This window comes from Centroberyx affinis, unplaced genomic scaffold (assembly GCF_046629955.1).
Source record: "Centroberyx affinis isolate AG114_WGS23_722 - 3 ecotype Tasmania unplaced genomic scaffold, CSIRO-AGI_Caff_v1 ptg000264l_1, whole genome shotgun sequence".
In the NCBI taxonomy this organism is placed as follows: domain Eukaryota; kingdom Metazoa; phylum Chordata; class Actinopteri; order Beryciformes; family Berycidae; genus Centroberyx; species Centroberyx affinis.
Genome location: NW_027278945.1, coordinates 405778 through 421103, shown reverse-complemented (window position 1 = coordinate 421103; position 15326 = coordinate 405778). Strand labels below are relative to the sequence as shown.

At 45.0% G+C, this 15326-nt stretch overlaps 2 protein-coding genes across 3 annotated transcripts; one reads left to right on the top strand and one right to left on the bottom strand.

Annotated features, from left to right (window-relative positions):
- Positions 1-649: 649 nt before the first annotated feature.
- Positions 650-5294, bottom strand: ap5m1 (adaptor related protein complex 5 subunit mu 1). Of its 2 annotated transcripts, none has more exons than XM_071546477.1 (9): positions 5245-5294; positions 4452-4559; positions 3627-4287; positions 3300-3527; positions 3064-3203; positions 1885-1970; positions 1669-1781; positions 1203-1299; positions 650-1108 (listed from the first exon to the last, which is right to left on the bottom strand). In XM_071546477.1, the coding sequence occupies exons 2-9, from the start codon at positions 4517-4519 to the stop codon at positions 1026-1028; spliced, it is 1476 nt and encodes a 491-aa protein (XP_071402578.1). In that variant the 5' UTR covers positions 4520-4559; positions 5245-5294; the 3' UTR covers positions 650-1025. The 2 variants fall into 2 exon arrangements, with proteins under 2 accessions (XP_071402578.1, XP_071402570.1); XM_071546469.1 differs by having other exon boundaries at positions 5135-5275.
- Positions 4749-13815, top strand: exoc5 (exocyst complex component 5). The gene is made up of 18 exons (XM_071546457.1): positions 4749-4923; positions 5317-5411; positions 7010-7157; positions 7287-7481; positions 8906-8970; positions 9208-9236; positions 9367-9476; positions 9671-9715; positions 9819-9959; positions 10068-10150; positions 10237-10446; positions 10584-10731; positions 10837-10945; positions 11060-11180; positions 11301-11387; positions 11553-11661; positions 11882-12097; positions 12525-13815. The coding sequence occupies exons 1-18, from the start codon at positions 4897-4899 to the stop codon at positions 12711-12713; spliced, it is 2127 nt and encodes a 708-aa protein (XP_071402558.1). The 5' UTR covers positions 4749-4896; the 3' UTR covers positions 12714-13815.
- Positions 13816-15326: the final 1511 nt, after the last annotated feature.

Sequence of the window (15326 nt, the reverse complement as noted above, 5' to 3'; positions counted from 1 at the left end):
GTAATTAGTATATAGTAATTAACTATAAATTATAATTACCTGACAATGGTAATTACCTAACAATGGTGTTGCAAACAGTAAAGATCAAAATAATTTACTCATGCTTCTACATTAATTGAGAATTAAAGCACCTATGCAACCTCAAGAGGCGACCTAACCATTACTGTCCTTGTAACTTTTTCTCCAATTAGCCTGGTCTTGTTAGCTGAATGGGACAGACCGCTTTAAAGTCTCTGAGGGCCAGAGGGTCAGCGCTCAATCTTAGTCTGGTTGGAGAGGTTGTGTGTTTGAACCAGCCACTGGTTGACAGGGAGGGGATGGGGTCAAAAGGGGGGACCAAGGACTCCTGCCAGTTCTCAAGAGGAGCCCTTTGTAGCCAAGACACTGGCCAGAGCAGCCTGGCCTTTCACAGCCCAGGCACCCCTCTCCTCCAGGCCCACAACAGCTGATGACAAGGACCCAGCTGCTAATTATCCGGCTGATGGAGAGCCACTGAAGTGGGACTGTCAGAGCAAGGGGTGGCCCTTCTGTCTAAAGAGTGTGGGGGGTGGTGGGGGGGGGGGGGGGGGCAATGGGGTAAATTTAAGGGAGGGTAAGGTTGGGGGATAAAAGAAGTTGAACTAGTGGGGCAGGAATTTTCAACAGTGGACTTTAAACAAAATATTACAGATGTGTACATTTATCAAATCATTTTCCATCAACAAAACACATAATACTACCAGTCAAACAATTATCCTTAATCAACAGCAAGTTGTGCACATTGTGGTCTGTACTGAGCAAAGGCAAAATGATTTAACTCTTTTATGTCTGACCTTTAGATGTCACGCACAATCTGCTATAAGCCATTTTGACTGGCATTCCATGTTTTTATCCTTTGTGAGCTCTCCAGTAACAGTGGAATAGTAACAAATGCGTTCATGTGGTCACATATCCAGTTGGAATCACAAAATATCCTTGCCATCCTCGTCAGTTCCAGTACAGAGCCTGGAGCGCCTTTCCACCGAGCTGCTCCTAACGTATCTAGGCTACAGCATCATGTGTCCAGAGGAAACTGGAGCGGTACCTGTTGAGTTCCATATGAAGTACTCCTTGGATTGAAGTTCTCGGGCTGTGGGTCGAACAGAGGCCATCTTTAGCTTTAACAAATGTAATTTTATGTATGCAATCAAACATTTTGATTCAAAGAAGTATTACACACTTACATGTTACGATCCGTGGTTTGGCAGAGGAATACACCTGCACTGAATGCTGGTCTACACAGCACCCGGACAGCGTCATGTCAGGCACTTTGAAATACAACTGTAAAGTAGGGATGATGGCGCAGTTAGATTAGACACACCGTGAGACATGGAATTGCTTATCATTATAATTGCTATAATCTAATGACAGCTTCATATACCTCATGCATTTGATATCCCATTAGTTGAAGAGATTAGTTGTTGGAGAACTGACTTTCATATTTAGACTACATCTGGTGACTGATTTATTTGTTTCTACGTTCTAAATTAGTGTGTGTATAGCATCATGAATCTTGTCATTCCTAATTTTCAGATAGCTCAAAAAGACCAGGGATGTGGACTGGGTTCACAGTAGAGATGAAGTATAATTCTGCTGACCCATGTTTTGACTGTAACTGGCTATTGATTACCACCACACAAGTTAACTTACTTTGATGTAGGCTGTAAGTTCTGTGCAGAGGGGGTCTGCAGGTCCGGGGATCTGCCCTGAAAAGCTGATCTTACCGTCCATCGTGACCTCGCGACATTTAGGAAACTTTTGGCCTAAATAGCAGAGGAGGGAAATGCAGACATTAGTTTCTATTTCAAATGTATAGTTGCAGTCAAATTGAATCTTTACATTAATGCTGTGGAGCGCAAGGCGTACCGAGGACCCAGACCAGTAGGTTCTTCTCCCTGGAGACCTCCAGCTGCCCAGAGCTCACCTTCACATCCACAGAACCCATCTGATCCCTGCAAACACACAGAGCCCACAGGCAGATGTTACAATTGAACAGTCACCCTGCAAAGATCACTACCAATTACACTGTATAGTAAAGACATTATGTATTTTAGAGGGATTTTATGGGTTCAGCCACTTTTATCACCTTCTTGGAGTGAGCTAATGACACACGGGCAAATGGCAGCAGATTTGACCAGGGAGACCATTTTGAAAATTAGAGGGTTTAATCATCTCTGCTCTGCAAGAAACCCCACAATGACAGTACGAGTAGCATTTATGTGAGGATTCGACAGCAAAATGATCTAGTGATTATGTAAATGTTAGAAGTACTTTTAGTCCAACTTTTTGGGGACATTTCTTCAAATTGTATGAGAGGAGTACTTTGCCACTGGGTCGTACATGATGGATTTGATGAGAAAGTTACACTATGAGGTTATTACTTGGCTGTAAGGGGATCTCATTTATTCAAGCTGGCAACCTGCAGATGGGTTACTTGGTGTACTGTCATGAGACCAGCTCAGGTGTTTTGCAAAGATAACTGCACATTGCTTTTTTTGACTAAGGATGCAGAAGAGTGTTATGCCATAATAAAAAGGCCCATATGAGAGACCATACAACAATTATACATTTTGAAGAATTCCTCTCTGCAAAAGAGAATATGATTACTAGTGTACTAGTGCTATTACTACTGTTTCTAAGGCCATTATTCAGTGATTAAACATTTCTTAAAAACATATTTTTCTCATGCTAGCTTGTATTTTATTGGCAAGTGGAATTAATTTCAATAAGTTTATTAGCTGGCTTAATTAGAAAAAGTAGATTTTTTTCCAACCTACTTTTGTTGATTATCCTACTAACATATCTAAGAATTTATTATTCTTGTTCTGTACCAAAATGGTGTCCTAAGTTTATGGTTTGTCATAAAGACACAGGTTTTCTTACTCTCGTAAACACTGAACTCTGTTAACTATTCTCTAAAAGATCTTGGTTCCTGACTTACTGTCAGGATCACAATCTACCTCCCAAACCCATCAAACCTCTTTACAGGAAAAAGACATTGCCAAGAGTTCTGATCAAGAAGCTTGTGTCTCTTGTGCTGGTTACCTGTTAAAGAAGGGCAGGTGTGCTTCACAGTACTCAAAGCTATTCCTCACACTCTCATGAAGTTTGAGGGTTACTGACACACGCAGCTGGTTCTCCTCTTCCTTCAGCTGATAGGAACCCAGGATGGGTGGTACAGGGACCTGAGGAAAGAACGGACTGTCAACCAGAATCAATTAAGACATTCACACCAAAGTGTGGGATTAAAAGGTGTCTTGTTATTGTGTTAAGTTTTATACCTGAGATGTATAGCTGCACAGTCTGAACGGCTCCAGAGGAGGCGAGAAGGGGAACTTGTACGGCCCAGAGAAAGCTGAGCTGTCACAGTCATCCACACTGCTGGCAGTCAGAATACTGGAATCCAGTGAGGTGACACAGGGATGGACCAGGATGTCCTGTAGCGGTGACCCGTTTGGAGGCAGTGTGAGGGTCACCGTCACATTTGGGAGCACCCCCTCCACTTCACACTGATGACAGAAGGAAGAAATAGATTGAAGGAAGAGATAGGAGACAGCCAAGTTATTTTACTATAATTTTAGTGCATTTACCTTACACTGTGTACTTACTTTGCATGTTACAGTGCCATAGACATCCCAGAGGTCCTGTCTGCTCCGGTTACCATACTGCATGGAGCGCACCATTTCTGTCAGCGCTACGTTCACCACAGCCCGGCCACGGTGTAGCCCTGTCTTCCAGGCCGGCTGCTTCTGGGTCCCAGCAGAAGTGGACACTGTGGATGCAGCAGGTGCCCCCAGCTGTGGGATATCCAGAGGTGTGCCAAGTGGACAAACCTGCAGAAGTACCGAAGGCAGCATCGCCAGGCGAGATGCCAGCCCTTCACTATCAGGCTTACTCCCAGAACCAAGGAGAAAAGTCTGCAGGCCTGCCAGGAGTGTGAGGCCCTGGGAGACCGACAGCAGGCTGGCCAGAGGTGGGCGCGGCTCAGCAGGGCCATCCACCAAAGGCAGGCAAGCCAAGATCAGCGGCCCTTGCGAGATGGCCAACACTGGCCAGAGGATTCCCTTTCCAGAGCCTTTCACATGCAGCTCCAGGGCTGGGGATCGCTGCTGGTGGAGGCAGTCGTCTCTGAGAACTACGTAGGGCTTGTCTGAGTCAGCCAGCCCCAGCTCAGTGAGTAGGAGCTGGAGCACAGCGCTTTCTTCTGGGACTGGCACATATAAGGACCCTGCCAGGCACTTCGCACGGTGCTCAACGGTAGAGAACCTCCTGTGGGAGGAGACACAAGACATTACAATCACCACAAAGCATCAGCTGAAAGCAGTATGACAGCAGGTTTCTGTTATATACTGTTACATGTTATACAGCATCAGAGCGCTACGCCACTAACTTAAAAGGGAAGTGTCCAGATTTTGTGAGAGTCAGTTACAAACCTTGAAAATCGTACTGAAACATTTTCTCCCTTCTCGTGAGAAATAATCCACAAAGCACGTAAACTCATTTGGCCAGCAACAGTGAAGTCCTCAGTTGACGGCAAATTTCTGTGATTTAGACAATATTATTATCATCTTGCCAAATATTCAACTTACAAATACAAATATGCCTCAATGTTGTCGTTTAGATCGAACGTAGCTACTTCCTGCTATTGTTTCATGTGACAGCCACAACCAATCAGCCGACATATGCGCATGCGTATTTGCAAGCAACTATCCCCACCCTTCTCTCCCATACAGGAAGCTGGATTGCTAACTAGCTAGCTGTCAACAAAGGGCAAAACTGTAAGAAATCAGCAAGCTCATCGGGAAGTCGGCAGTATTGCCGACTCTCAGTTCCTTACCCTAAATTGTGTTTTTCTACGCCGCTAACGGAAGCTTGAACATGGCAACAACTGCTCAACTGTTCGAGGTAAAATGACTGCTGCACCAGACTGCTGTGTTAGCGAGCTAGCTACGGTTAACGTTAGCTTGATGGTTCTTGTCCAGCCTCTGCGAGAAAGACTCAATAATGCTTCAAACAGGGAGCTTATTTTCACCGTGTCGTAGTCTAGATAGGAAAAACAGCAAGTACAGGTTTGCTTTAATTTAACTCAGGCAAGATTGTAACGTTACTGACTTACATTATCTAGCTAAGGAAGGTGACGGTAGTAGAACTATCAGTTATTCCAGGGTGTGGGTTGCTAGTAAGTCTTTTGTTGTTGCTTGTTGGTTAAATAGCAAGGTAACTAACGTGAGCCTGGTTGTTTTGCTCTTTGCTGATCATCGGTGCACACATGTTACTCTGTGTTTGCTCTGTGCCCAGGAGCCCTTTGATGCAGACGAGTACATTGAAAGGTTGGCGTGGAGGACTCCTGGAGGAGGCTCTAAAGGAGGAGCCGAGGCGTTTGACCCCAAAAGGTAGGCGACTGTCATCCGCATTTACAGTGCACACCTCCCTGTCTGATCATCACCGTAAATCAAATTAATTGCGCAACCTCGAAGAATGCCAAGCTCCAGTTTTCAACCTTGACTTGACAGCCTGTAATGCAGTATGTCATCTGGTGTCAATAGGCTTTTTTATATTCATCACTGCTAATGCTGCCTTATCTACAGTATTTTTCCACAACAATGACTCAAAAATGACTATGAACAAAATGTAATGACAGTAGATATACTCTCTTGCATCCATTGGCCTTTGATTTCTTATCGGAGAGATCAACCTAAATAACGAGTAAGCTGACAGAAAAGTGCAGATCTCAAATGGATGCTTTTGTCTCCTATGTCAACATGACATTTTTAATATGTAGAACAGCTTTTCCACTCAGGTCCTCTGCCAATCTGATACAAGTGATTAGATGTATACAGATGGCAGCCTCCTGGTTTTTACTTAATTCTGTTTTCCCAGCCCAGTCTTTAATGTAATTCACAACTCTTGTTTTCAAATGTTGTTGACACTAAGACATTTTTCCACTGTCTGACAAGTAATGCTAACAAACCAGAAGGTTGCCATCTTCATGCAGTATTCCATCCTTGCTCCCAATTCCCAAGATTAAATTTACTTGTCTGTCAGTGGAACTGTTGTGTTTGCTTCATGGGAACTGTCAGTCCCAGTCCCACTGTCAAAGACGCACACTTTTGCATCATAGTTTGGTTTCAAAACAAACTGTCTAGAAAATTATTAGATACATATTTTAAGTCATTTTTCTTTTTTAATATTTATTCTGATTTATTTATTTACAGCAGTCAATATCAACTTACCAAATACTCCATAAGTGAAACTGAAGTAGTTCTCCAGGATGTCCTAAAATTGATCTCAATCTTATATAGGCTATAGAGTATTATTGTAAAAAAAAAAAAAGTTTCTTTACATGGCATTTTCATTGCTTGATGTTATGTTTACACTTGGGAACCAACTTATTTCTTGTAAGCACAAATGCCATACAGTCTTTAAGAACCCTAACTATACTGTAGATCCATCCTGCCTTATCTACTTCCTCCACAAAACTGTTGCCACCACCTCCATGGAAGCTCTTTCTAAACCGTAGTGAAGAGTCAGAGACAACGTATCTTTGGAGGCCACCATACTGTGAGTCACCAGCCAGGGAATGAGTGTGTATTGGGAAGGGATGGGAGATGTCTTTAAGCTGTAGCCAGTGCTGAGGGAATTAGTCAAGAGATTATATACTCATCATTTTGGGATGTTTCCTAGTCTGTGAAATGTGGTGCTGACTTAGAACATTTGCTCCGCAGTCCTGATGGCACTTAAAATGCAGCTGACGAAGCTCCTAGTTTTCAGAGCTTCTTAAGTCTGGGGACCCAGGAATTAAGCATCCAGCACTATTCTGTAACTATTAACTGTAAGTGTTAGGTCAGTGGGACAGATTTAACCTTGCCTTTCCCAATTACTCCTCCAGACTAAGACTATTTTTGTGTTTAACCTGTTGTTTGCTATGGATCCCTGTTGTTAAGACCAATGTGAAGTTCTGGATCTACAAGCCTTCTCTCCACTCTGATAGGCTGCTGGAAGAGTTTGAGAACCACATTGAGGAGCTGAAGCAGCTGGATGAGAAGATCCAACGGCGGGTGGAGAAGCTTGAACATCAGTGTCATCGCGAGGCCAAGGAATTTGCACACAAAGTACAAGACTTGCAGAGGAGCAACCAGGTGAGCTGTATGGTCTAATGTTCCCACCTAAATCTCTTTAAGCTTTAAGAGATTTTTTCCTATCCCTCACTCATGTCACAGAATGTCTTTGGGTTGCTTTACATCCCTCCATGTTTTGTATCATTTCAGGTGGCCTTTCAGCATTTCCAGGAGCTTGACGAGCACATCAGCTATGTGGCCACCAAGGTGTGTCACCTTGGCGACCAGCTGGAGGGGGTGAATACACCCCGACAGCGGGCCGTGGAAGCTCAGCGTCTCATGACCTACTTCAACGAGTTTTTGGATGGAGAGCTACGCAGTGACGTGTTCAACAACCCCGACAAGGTCAGTGCGCTGTACGTGTTACATTAGCTCACCTCGGTGGCAGTGTACGTGTCCATTGACAAGGGCTCCCGCTGTGATATAGCTGGAGGTGTGAGTGAGCAGGATTATGAAGTAAACCATCCATATTAATTTGTCAAGTTTATCCCTTTAGTTGGATCCCTCAGCTAATTTGGATTAATAAACTGTCATTTGCTTTCTGACAATAGCTGGCTGATTGACTAGCATGGATGTCAACATGCTCGTGTCAAGCCTAATTGCATTTACTGCAGGTTGTCTGTGAGGGAGAATTTGTTTCCACTGTTGGTCCTCAGCTTTGTGTCGCATTACAGCAGGAAGGGGCTTGTGGCATGATAGTACAAGTAAAGGAGATAACATGCGTACTAGGAGATGAAATGCATACTTTTACTTAGTTCCTGCCTACACACAGGCCATGTTGATATTAGACAAGTGACTGTTGACCCCTGAAAGTTTGATTTTGAAATGTTGTAAGTGGCAGTAGAGAGATGGGGATGCTCCAGATTAATTCCTGTTAGTAGGAACATCATTAGTTGAAGCAGAGCAGCGAGTCTGGGGGGTCAATCCCAGAGACGAGAGCTGGAGATGGGGCTAGGTTTCTGGAGAGGCATGCGGAAATATCTGGCCAGATTCCTTTTCCTGAGCATACCTCCAGACGAGGGGGAAAGAGGAAAGCTGCAAGTGAATAGCTGAAGGGGGATGGCTTTGCTAATCCTTCTGAAAGGGAGGGCTGGGCCGCCAGCGTGGAGACAAGTGCTGCTAAACCCTGACTGCAGGGAGACGGCTACATTACTTACATGGGATTTAGCTAATCTTAGCTGGGGGACAGATACTTAGAAAACCTTCGCCGAGCAGAAAGGCTGGATCCTCCTCACGGGAGCAGAGTAATGATGTTAGCTGAGGCAGGCATCTGCGGGAACAGAGGAGTTGCGGACGGCGGGCCTTTCGTAGGTCTGGGGCTTTTTCAGCCGGCGTGTATGTCAGGGGGAGGGGGGTGGGGTGTTCTCGACAGGGCCCCTTTTTTTAGACAGATATCCCTGGCCGGACAGATTATTGAAGGCGATTTAGACTCCTGTGGGATTACAGCCCATTCAGAAAAGGCATGCCAATAAAGAGTTGGATGTGCTGCTAAATCAGGACTGCTGCTGTTGCTGCTGCCGATGCCCAGGTGAGCGCAGCCTGCTTGTTATCAGCTGCCTGGCCAACATGGGGAGGTGGAGGAGGGCTGCTCTAAGATGATGATCCCCCAAGTGGAGACACTGCCGGCGGCCTGCCTGCCTTCTGTTTGGATGTCCACCTCTCATGGTCCTCTCTTGCTCTCTTTTTTCCTCTCTCGACATCTCTTCCTCCCTCTCTCTCTCTCTCTCTCTCTCTTTCTCTCTCTCTGTCTCTCTCTCTCTCCTCCTCAGATTAAGGAGGCTGCTGATATCATTCAGAAGCTGCATCTCATTGCCCAGGAGCTGCCGTTCGACAGGTGAGTCAGGCATCCTGGAGGCAGCTTTAGACAAGAGCACTGTCAAACAAGCGGAAGGTGGCGTATTAGTAGTGTTGTCTATTCCTCACGGTGTAAGCTCATATCAAAATGTATCAAGGGTGTTTAGATGTTAAAATACGTTATTTTGATATGAATTTCTGGAAATAATATATGATTTTACCTGGGATATAATTTGTAATAGCCTCTCTGATGACTAATTATGTTCTTCTCTGACAGATTTGCAGATGTCAAGGCAAAGATTGCAAGTGAGTTTGTGACATTCAAATTTATGTTCCTCTAGTCTAATCTGCATGGAATAGTCCAGATTACAAATACATAAGAAGTTAGCAGCAAATGATGAAATTATTTTGTGTGTGTGTTTGTTTTTCAATCCAGGTAAGTACCACGACCTAGAGCGGCAGTTAATCCAGGAGTTCACCGCCGCCCAGCGCAGGGGTGAGATTGGACGTATGCGGGAGGTGGCCGCGGTTCTGCTACATTTCAAGGTGACCCAGAAACATCAAACTGTCATGTCTGCATTTGATCATTTTTTTGTCTCAAGTGTGATATTAGGGATGGCCATTCAATTCATACATGACATACTAACGTGCAATAAAGTTTGTTTGTCTTTAGATGTTGTATCTGCACTTAAGTGATGTAAAGTTGGCAGAAATGTAATGCTTGTCTCTTTCTGTAAAAGGGCTATGCACACTGTGTGGATGTCTACATCAAGCAGTGTCAGGAAGTGAGTGTATATTGTTCCAGTTATTTATACATAATATTCCACTTTTCGTTCTGGACCAGTAGTATCCACAGCCTCTGTATTAACCCTTCGTTGCTCTCCCCAGGGTGCCTACACGAGGAACGATGTGTTTGAGGACACTGCAGTCCTTTGCCAGAGGGTCAACAAGCAGGTGGGAGAGGTGTTCAGCAGCCCAGAGGCTGTTATGGCCAAACTCATCCAGAGCATCTTTGAGAACAAATTACAGGTATTTCTACTGCTTCCCGTTTGTTCAGTCTTATGTGTTCAGTATGTTCAGTTCATGTCGCCTCTGGACACATCTGTCACGTTATGACGTCTGCCTCTGTTTCTCCAGGCCCATGTTAGAGAGAAACTGGATGAGACCCGACACTCTGATGTGGAACAGTACCTCAAAAACCTCTATGACCTTTACACCAAGTAATTAACTTGTTCTCTTGTTTTTGCTTTACTGTACACACAGTAGCTCTTATCCCTACACTGAACACTGTCTGTATCTTTTCCAGGACCACAACGTTGGCTACCAAGCTGACAGAGTTCAACCTGGGTTCAGACAAGCACACCTTCCTGTCCAAGCTGATCAAGAACATTTTCTCCTCCTACCTGGAAAGTTACATCGACATGGAGAGGGAATACCTCCGCACTCGCAGCGCCATGATCCTACAGCGCTACTATGACTCCAAGAACCACCAGAAACGCCCAATTGGCACTGGCAGGTCAGATTTCGGTTCTCAATTACTTTCCACTCTTAACATCAGGACAGTTTAGGTTTAGAAGATTTGAAAAAACCCACTTGAAGTTAAGAGCTGTAATGTTGTAATAATGTATCCAACCTCTGTCTGTCATTCTGCAGTATCCAGGAGCTGAAGGAGCGGATCAGGCAGCGCACCAACCTGCCCCTGGGCCCCAGCATTGACACCCACGGGGAGACCTTCCTCTCCCAAGAGGTGGTGGTCAATCTGCTGCAGGAGACGCGTCATGCCTTTGAGAGATGCCACAGGGTGAGGCTACTCTGCCCCCTCTAGATCAGTTTTCAGTGAACATGCTGTTGGGTTGACGAGTAAATTGCATCCCCTTTCTTTTTTTCTGTGTTTGTTGTGACACAGCTGTCAGATCCCTCTGACCTTCCCAAGAACGCCTTCTCAATCTTCCTGCTGCTGGTTGAGCACCTGTGTGTGGATCACATTGACTATGCTCTAGAGATCGGCCTCTCAGGTACATCCAACTCAACTCACTCATAACCATAACCAACTGCTGTGTGCTGATCTGTTAAACCACCTTTTAGTTTATTGTATTGACTTACCTTCTCCCTCTCTCTTTGAACTACAGCTATCCCCTCAGCAGATGCCAAGAATGCCAACCTGTACTTCCTGGATGTGGTCCAGCAGGCTAACACTATCTTCCACTTGTTTGACAAGCAGTTCAATGACCACCTCATGCCTCTCATTAGGTCAGTAAAGGGTTAAATTCCACAGTATTCAATTATCCCATAGCTACTTCCTCTCATAGGCCCATTCCTTTCAGATGAAAGCAAGACCTCTGACTTTACCTTTGAAATCTCTGTCTGTAGCTCATCTCCAAAGTTGACAGAGTGCCTGCACAAGAAAAAAGAGGTGATTGAACAGATGGAAGTGAAACTGGACACAGGAATTGACAGGTCAGTAAGTTCCTAACTGACAACCAACCACCCTTGTGTGTTCTTTATTTTATCATTTGTACGTGCAAACAAATAAATGCCAATTATAATATAACAACAAGTGGCCATTTCAAAGAAACCACTCTAATGTGTCCCATTATAATTGTATTTGTCCTCCCCACCCAGAACACTAAACTGCATGGTGGGGCAAATGAAGCACATCCTGGCCACGGAGCAGAAGAAGACCGACTTCAGGCCTGAGGATGAGAACAATGTCATGATCCAGTACACCACAGTAAGGGATGAAAGGCCTTTGCCTCAGCCACTGGGCTTTACATGCAAAACAACACAAATCAGAAACCCGAACAGGCAAATCACTTACCTCTGTCCATTTTGACTCTTACACAATGTGGAAAGTTTTTGGACTGAATATAGCTTTTGTTAGTCATATGGTGATAATTTGCCGCTTAATCAAGTTTTCCAAACTGACTTCCTTGTCTCCCTGTGCCCGGCAGGCCTGCTCCAAAGTCTGTGCCTACGTGAGCCGGCAGGTGGAGCGCGTGCGGAAGTCCATGGACGGGAAAAACGTGGACACGGTGCTGACGGAGCTGGGCGTTCGCTTCCACCGCCTCATCCACGAGCATCTACAGCAGTACAGCTACAGCTCCATGGGGGGCATGCTGGCCATCTGCGACGTGGCCGAGTACCGACGCTGCGCCAAGGACTTCAGGGTGAGCAGGGGGGGCATAGGTCCAGGACACACTGGTCACAGGGCAGAGACACGGTTACACCTGCACAGAATGTACAGACCATAATGAAAAGCTGTGTTCTCTATGAAATAGACAGGTCAGGTGAATCCAGGTGAATACTATAATCCTTTGTTGATTTCACCCGTTAAATCTTCTTCAATTGTGAATGGGAGATGTGGATGAAGAGAAGGCAGGTTAAAGAAAGATTTTTAAGCACTGAGGCAACAGATACATGGATTGTTCAAAAGAGTTGCAGCTCAAAATAGTCATGGTAGTTAAAATAGACTGAAAACTGTGATTTTTGATGTAGAGCCTTTGTCATGAGGCTTGCTAGTAAACTGGGAGTCAACTTGAAAAGTGTAAGATGTATGTGAAAACGCTAACAGTTTTGTGCCTGTCTATCCATCAGGTCCCTCTGGTGCTTCAGCTCTTCGACACGCTCCACGCCCTCTGTAACCTCCTGGTGGTTGCCCCCGACAACCTGAAGCAGGTTTGCTCAGGAGAGCAGCTGACCAACCTGGACCGGAACCTGCTGCACGCCTTCGTCCAGCTCCGAGTGGACTACCGCCCAGCCAGACTGGGCCGGCACTTCAGTTAATGACTGAGTCAATGACTCGCTGCCCTCCGTCCAATCACACCATTCCCCCACGCTTTGATGAGATGATGCACCTTGGAGACGCCCCCCCTGCTTCAGAGAATGCGTCTTTTGTAGTAGATGGTCTCTCTGGCCCCAGCATACAGACTTTCCTGGGATTGCTTTGTCCATCGTAGAGACAAAGGCCACCACCTTCTTGAATGTGGGATATGTGCATTTTACCTTTGTTTTTTCCGCTGTTGTAGTTTTTTCCCAACCTGAAGAAGCTCAAATGTCTATTCACTTGAGCTTTCTTTTGTTTTTAAATACTAATCCATTACCAATCCACATGGCTAAAAATTCTGACATATTATCAGTAAATGGACAACATTGATTTCCGTGCTTTTGACTGTAACAAAAAAGAGACTTGTGCTTTTTTTTTTTGATTGTGCCAAATATATAAATTCTGTGGCTGCACTTGTGCACAGGAACAGACCATAAAGCTGCTGTTAAGAGAAGTTTAGACTGTTAAATCAGGCCTGCAATAGCACTACATACTGGGAACAACTCCCCCTTGTAAGGAACTGTAGAGGACCCAACACAGTCCGTAGACATGTCGCCCGAGCACGAGATAGAGCTGTGTCTGGCTAAGAGAGACACATGACCACCTCTCTAACCCTTGACCTCTGACCACAGAGCAGAGGTCAAGAGGTCATCACAGAGAAGTGTGATCTGAGCTGTAAGCAGGTCTGAGAACCACTCTGGAGATTTGGGTGGTCCCCACTTAGGCACAGATGACTGGTGTGATGGGTCAGTGAGTATGTGTCACTGTAATTGCACAGATCAACACCTGCTCATCCAGCGGTGCCTGCACTCCTATGGTCTCCATTGTTGACTGGATCAGCAGTGTTTCTGGGTCAGGGCACGATGAAAAATTGGCCTCTGCTGATTAAGGAAACAAACTGGAGGGGACTTCTTCACACAGGGCTTATCGGAGGGCAAAGTCACTGTCCTCTGCGCTGAGCAAGGAGACCAGTCATGTCCCTGATGCCTGAAACTGTCTGCTACGCAAAGCTGTTCCCACTGTACTGCTGTTTACCTTAATCAGTGACTCATTAAAAAGATGTTGCGTTTTATCATTGTCCCTCTTATCAATATCCTTCCACAAACTGGGAGCCGTGAATTAAAAGTTACGCCAGTTCTCTGGGCGAGTGTCACTTTCAAAGTGAGCCGAAGCAGTCTTCCTTTCGATGGAAGTCATCAAGTATTCATGGGAATTCTTGCCACCAGAGTAAAGTTCTTTCTTAGACTTCAGGAAGTGAGCAGAGCCAGAGGGGATTAGATATCTACGAGTTGATGAATTGTGTGCAGTAGTCATGGACTGGGGAGAGCCAGGCAGATAGAGACGCCTGAGAGCTCAGTTCCAGCTCCGGCTGGCTAGTGTTGTGTAGAAGGTACACACAGTGCTGTGCAAATTCAAACAACATAATTAATTAGGCTAATATTAATATTATCAATGCCACATAAATTCAATTCTCTCAGCCCTAATCACAACTGGATAGCTTGTAAAAATTATTTTGTTAGGCCCTGATGCAAACAGTGGGTCTTTTCCAAACATTTGAAAACTATTTGTTTTTGCGGCGATTAATGTGTGCAGCGCAGGAAGGGGTTGGGGAGTGGGGCCCGGCCAGGGACGATAACTGGTGTGGAGACGAAGGCAGAGGCGCAGCCTGGCCCCAGGGACTCCCAGCCCAGGCAGATGGAAGAGGGGGAGGGATGTGTTTTTTGGGGTGGTGTTTGAGCAGGTGGAGGGGATTAGTAATACTGTCAACACTGGAGAGCTGGATAAGACTGTCCTCTCTTACTCGTCAGTTTGAGCAGCTCTTGCATACACACATTCAGACACATAAAGACACAAACATACAAACACAGGGCTGTCTGGACAGAAGAGGGAAACTTGTCTGTGGTTGAACTGACCACCGTTGTTCATGTTCTACCTTTGAATCTACTGCTTGTTGAGGCCATTTCCCCTGCAGGAGTTTTACTCATCTACCTCCTTCCATAAGCCCTACAACACTTGATGAGAACCTGCAATATGTTCCCTGCAATCATTCAGATACAATGAGATGTACAACTTTCCCAACTATACTTACCGACCAGAGTTAGTGCCTGCACACTGATTTCTATCAACACACCTATCAACCTGTGATGCTACAGTAATGTGTGATGTGCTGGCTGTTTCCCTGTCTGTAAGTGTTGTATAACTCTAACTATAAATTACAAATTTAGGGCTAGGTTAAGGAAAATAATTGATAATTGAGGTTTCATTGAACAGTGTCAGAGTGTGTGATGTCTGGTTTTGAACAGTCAGGTTACAGATTACTATGCTACTCTTGAAATTAAGATTAAGGATAATTATCAGATAATTAACAGTTACACTGCTGTTGCAGTAAACTCAGTTTTTCAGCTGCAGTGAAAACTCATCTTCAAAATGTTTTGAAGACCCCTCATCAGCAGATACAGACTGTGTAGAAACACTAAGGCATCCATCTTCAAATTCAGATTTAACATTCTCAAATTCTGTATCTGACCACTGATATCACCATGTTCCACTCAGGACAGTCCTTATTTTACACT

What these genes read in the sequence shown, in the direction of transcription:
- exoc5 (XM_071546457.1), top strand. Translation starts at nt 4,897, where the DNA reads ATGGCAACAACTGCTCAACTGTTCGAG. An exon ending in TGTCAAGGCAAAGATTGCAA is followed by an intron (nt 9,237 to 9,366) that starts GTGAGTTTGTGA and finishes TTTTCAATCCAG; the next exon opens with GTAAGTACCACGACCTAGAG. An exon ending in GCTGCGCCAAGGACTTCAGG is followed by an intron (nt 12,098 to 12,524) that starts GTGAGCAGGGGG and finishes TCTATCCATCAG; the next exon opens with GTCCCTCTGGTGCTTCAGCT.
- ap5m1 (XM_071546477.1), bottom strand. Translation starts at nt 4,519, where the DNA reads ATGAGTTTACGTGCTTTGTGGATTATTTCTCACGAGAAGGGAGAAAAT. An exon ending in GTTTCAGTACGATTTTCAAG is followed by an intron (nt 4,288 to 4,451) that starts GTTTGTAACTGA and finishes CTCCTCCCACAG; the next exon opens with GAGGTTCTCTACCGTTGAGC. An exon ending in TGTGCAGCTATACATCTCAG is followed by an intron (nt 3,204 to 3,299) that starts GTATAAAACTTA and finishes TTCTTTCCTCAG; the next exon opens with GTCCCTGTACCACCCATCCT.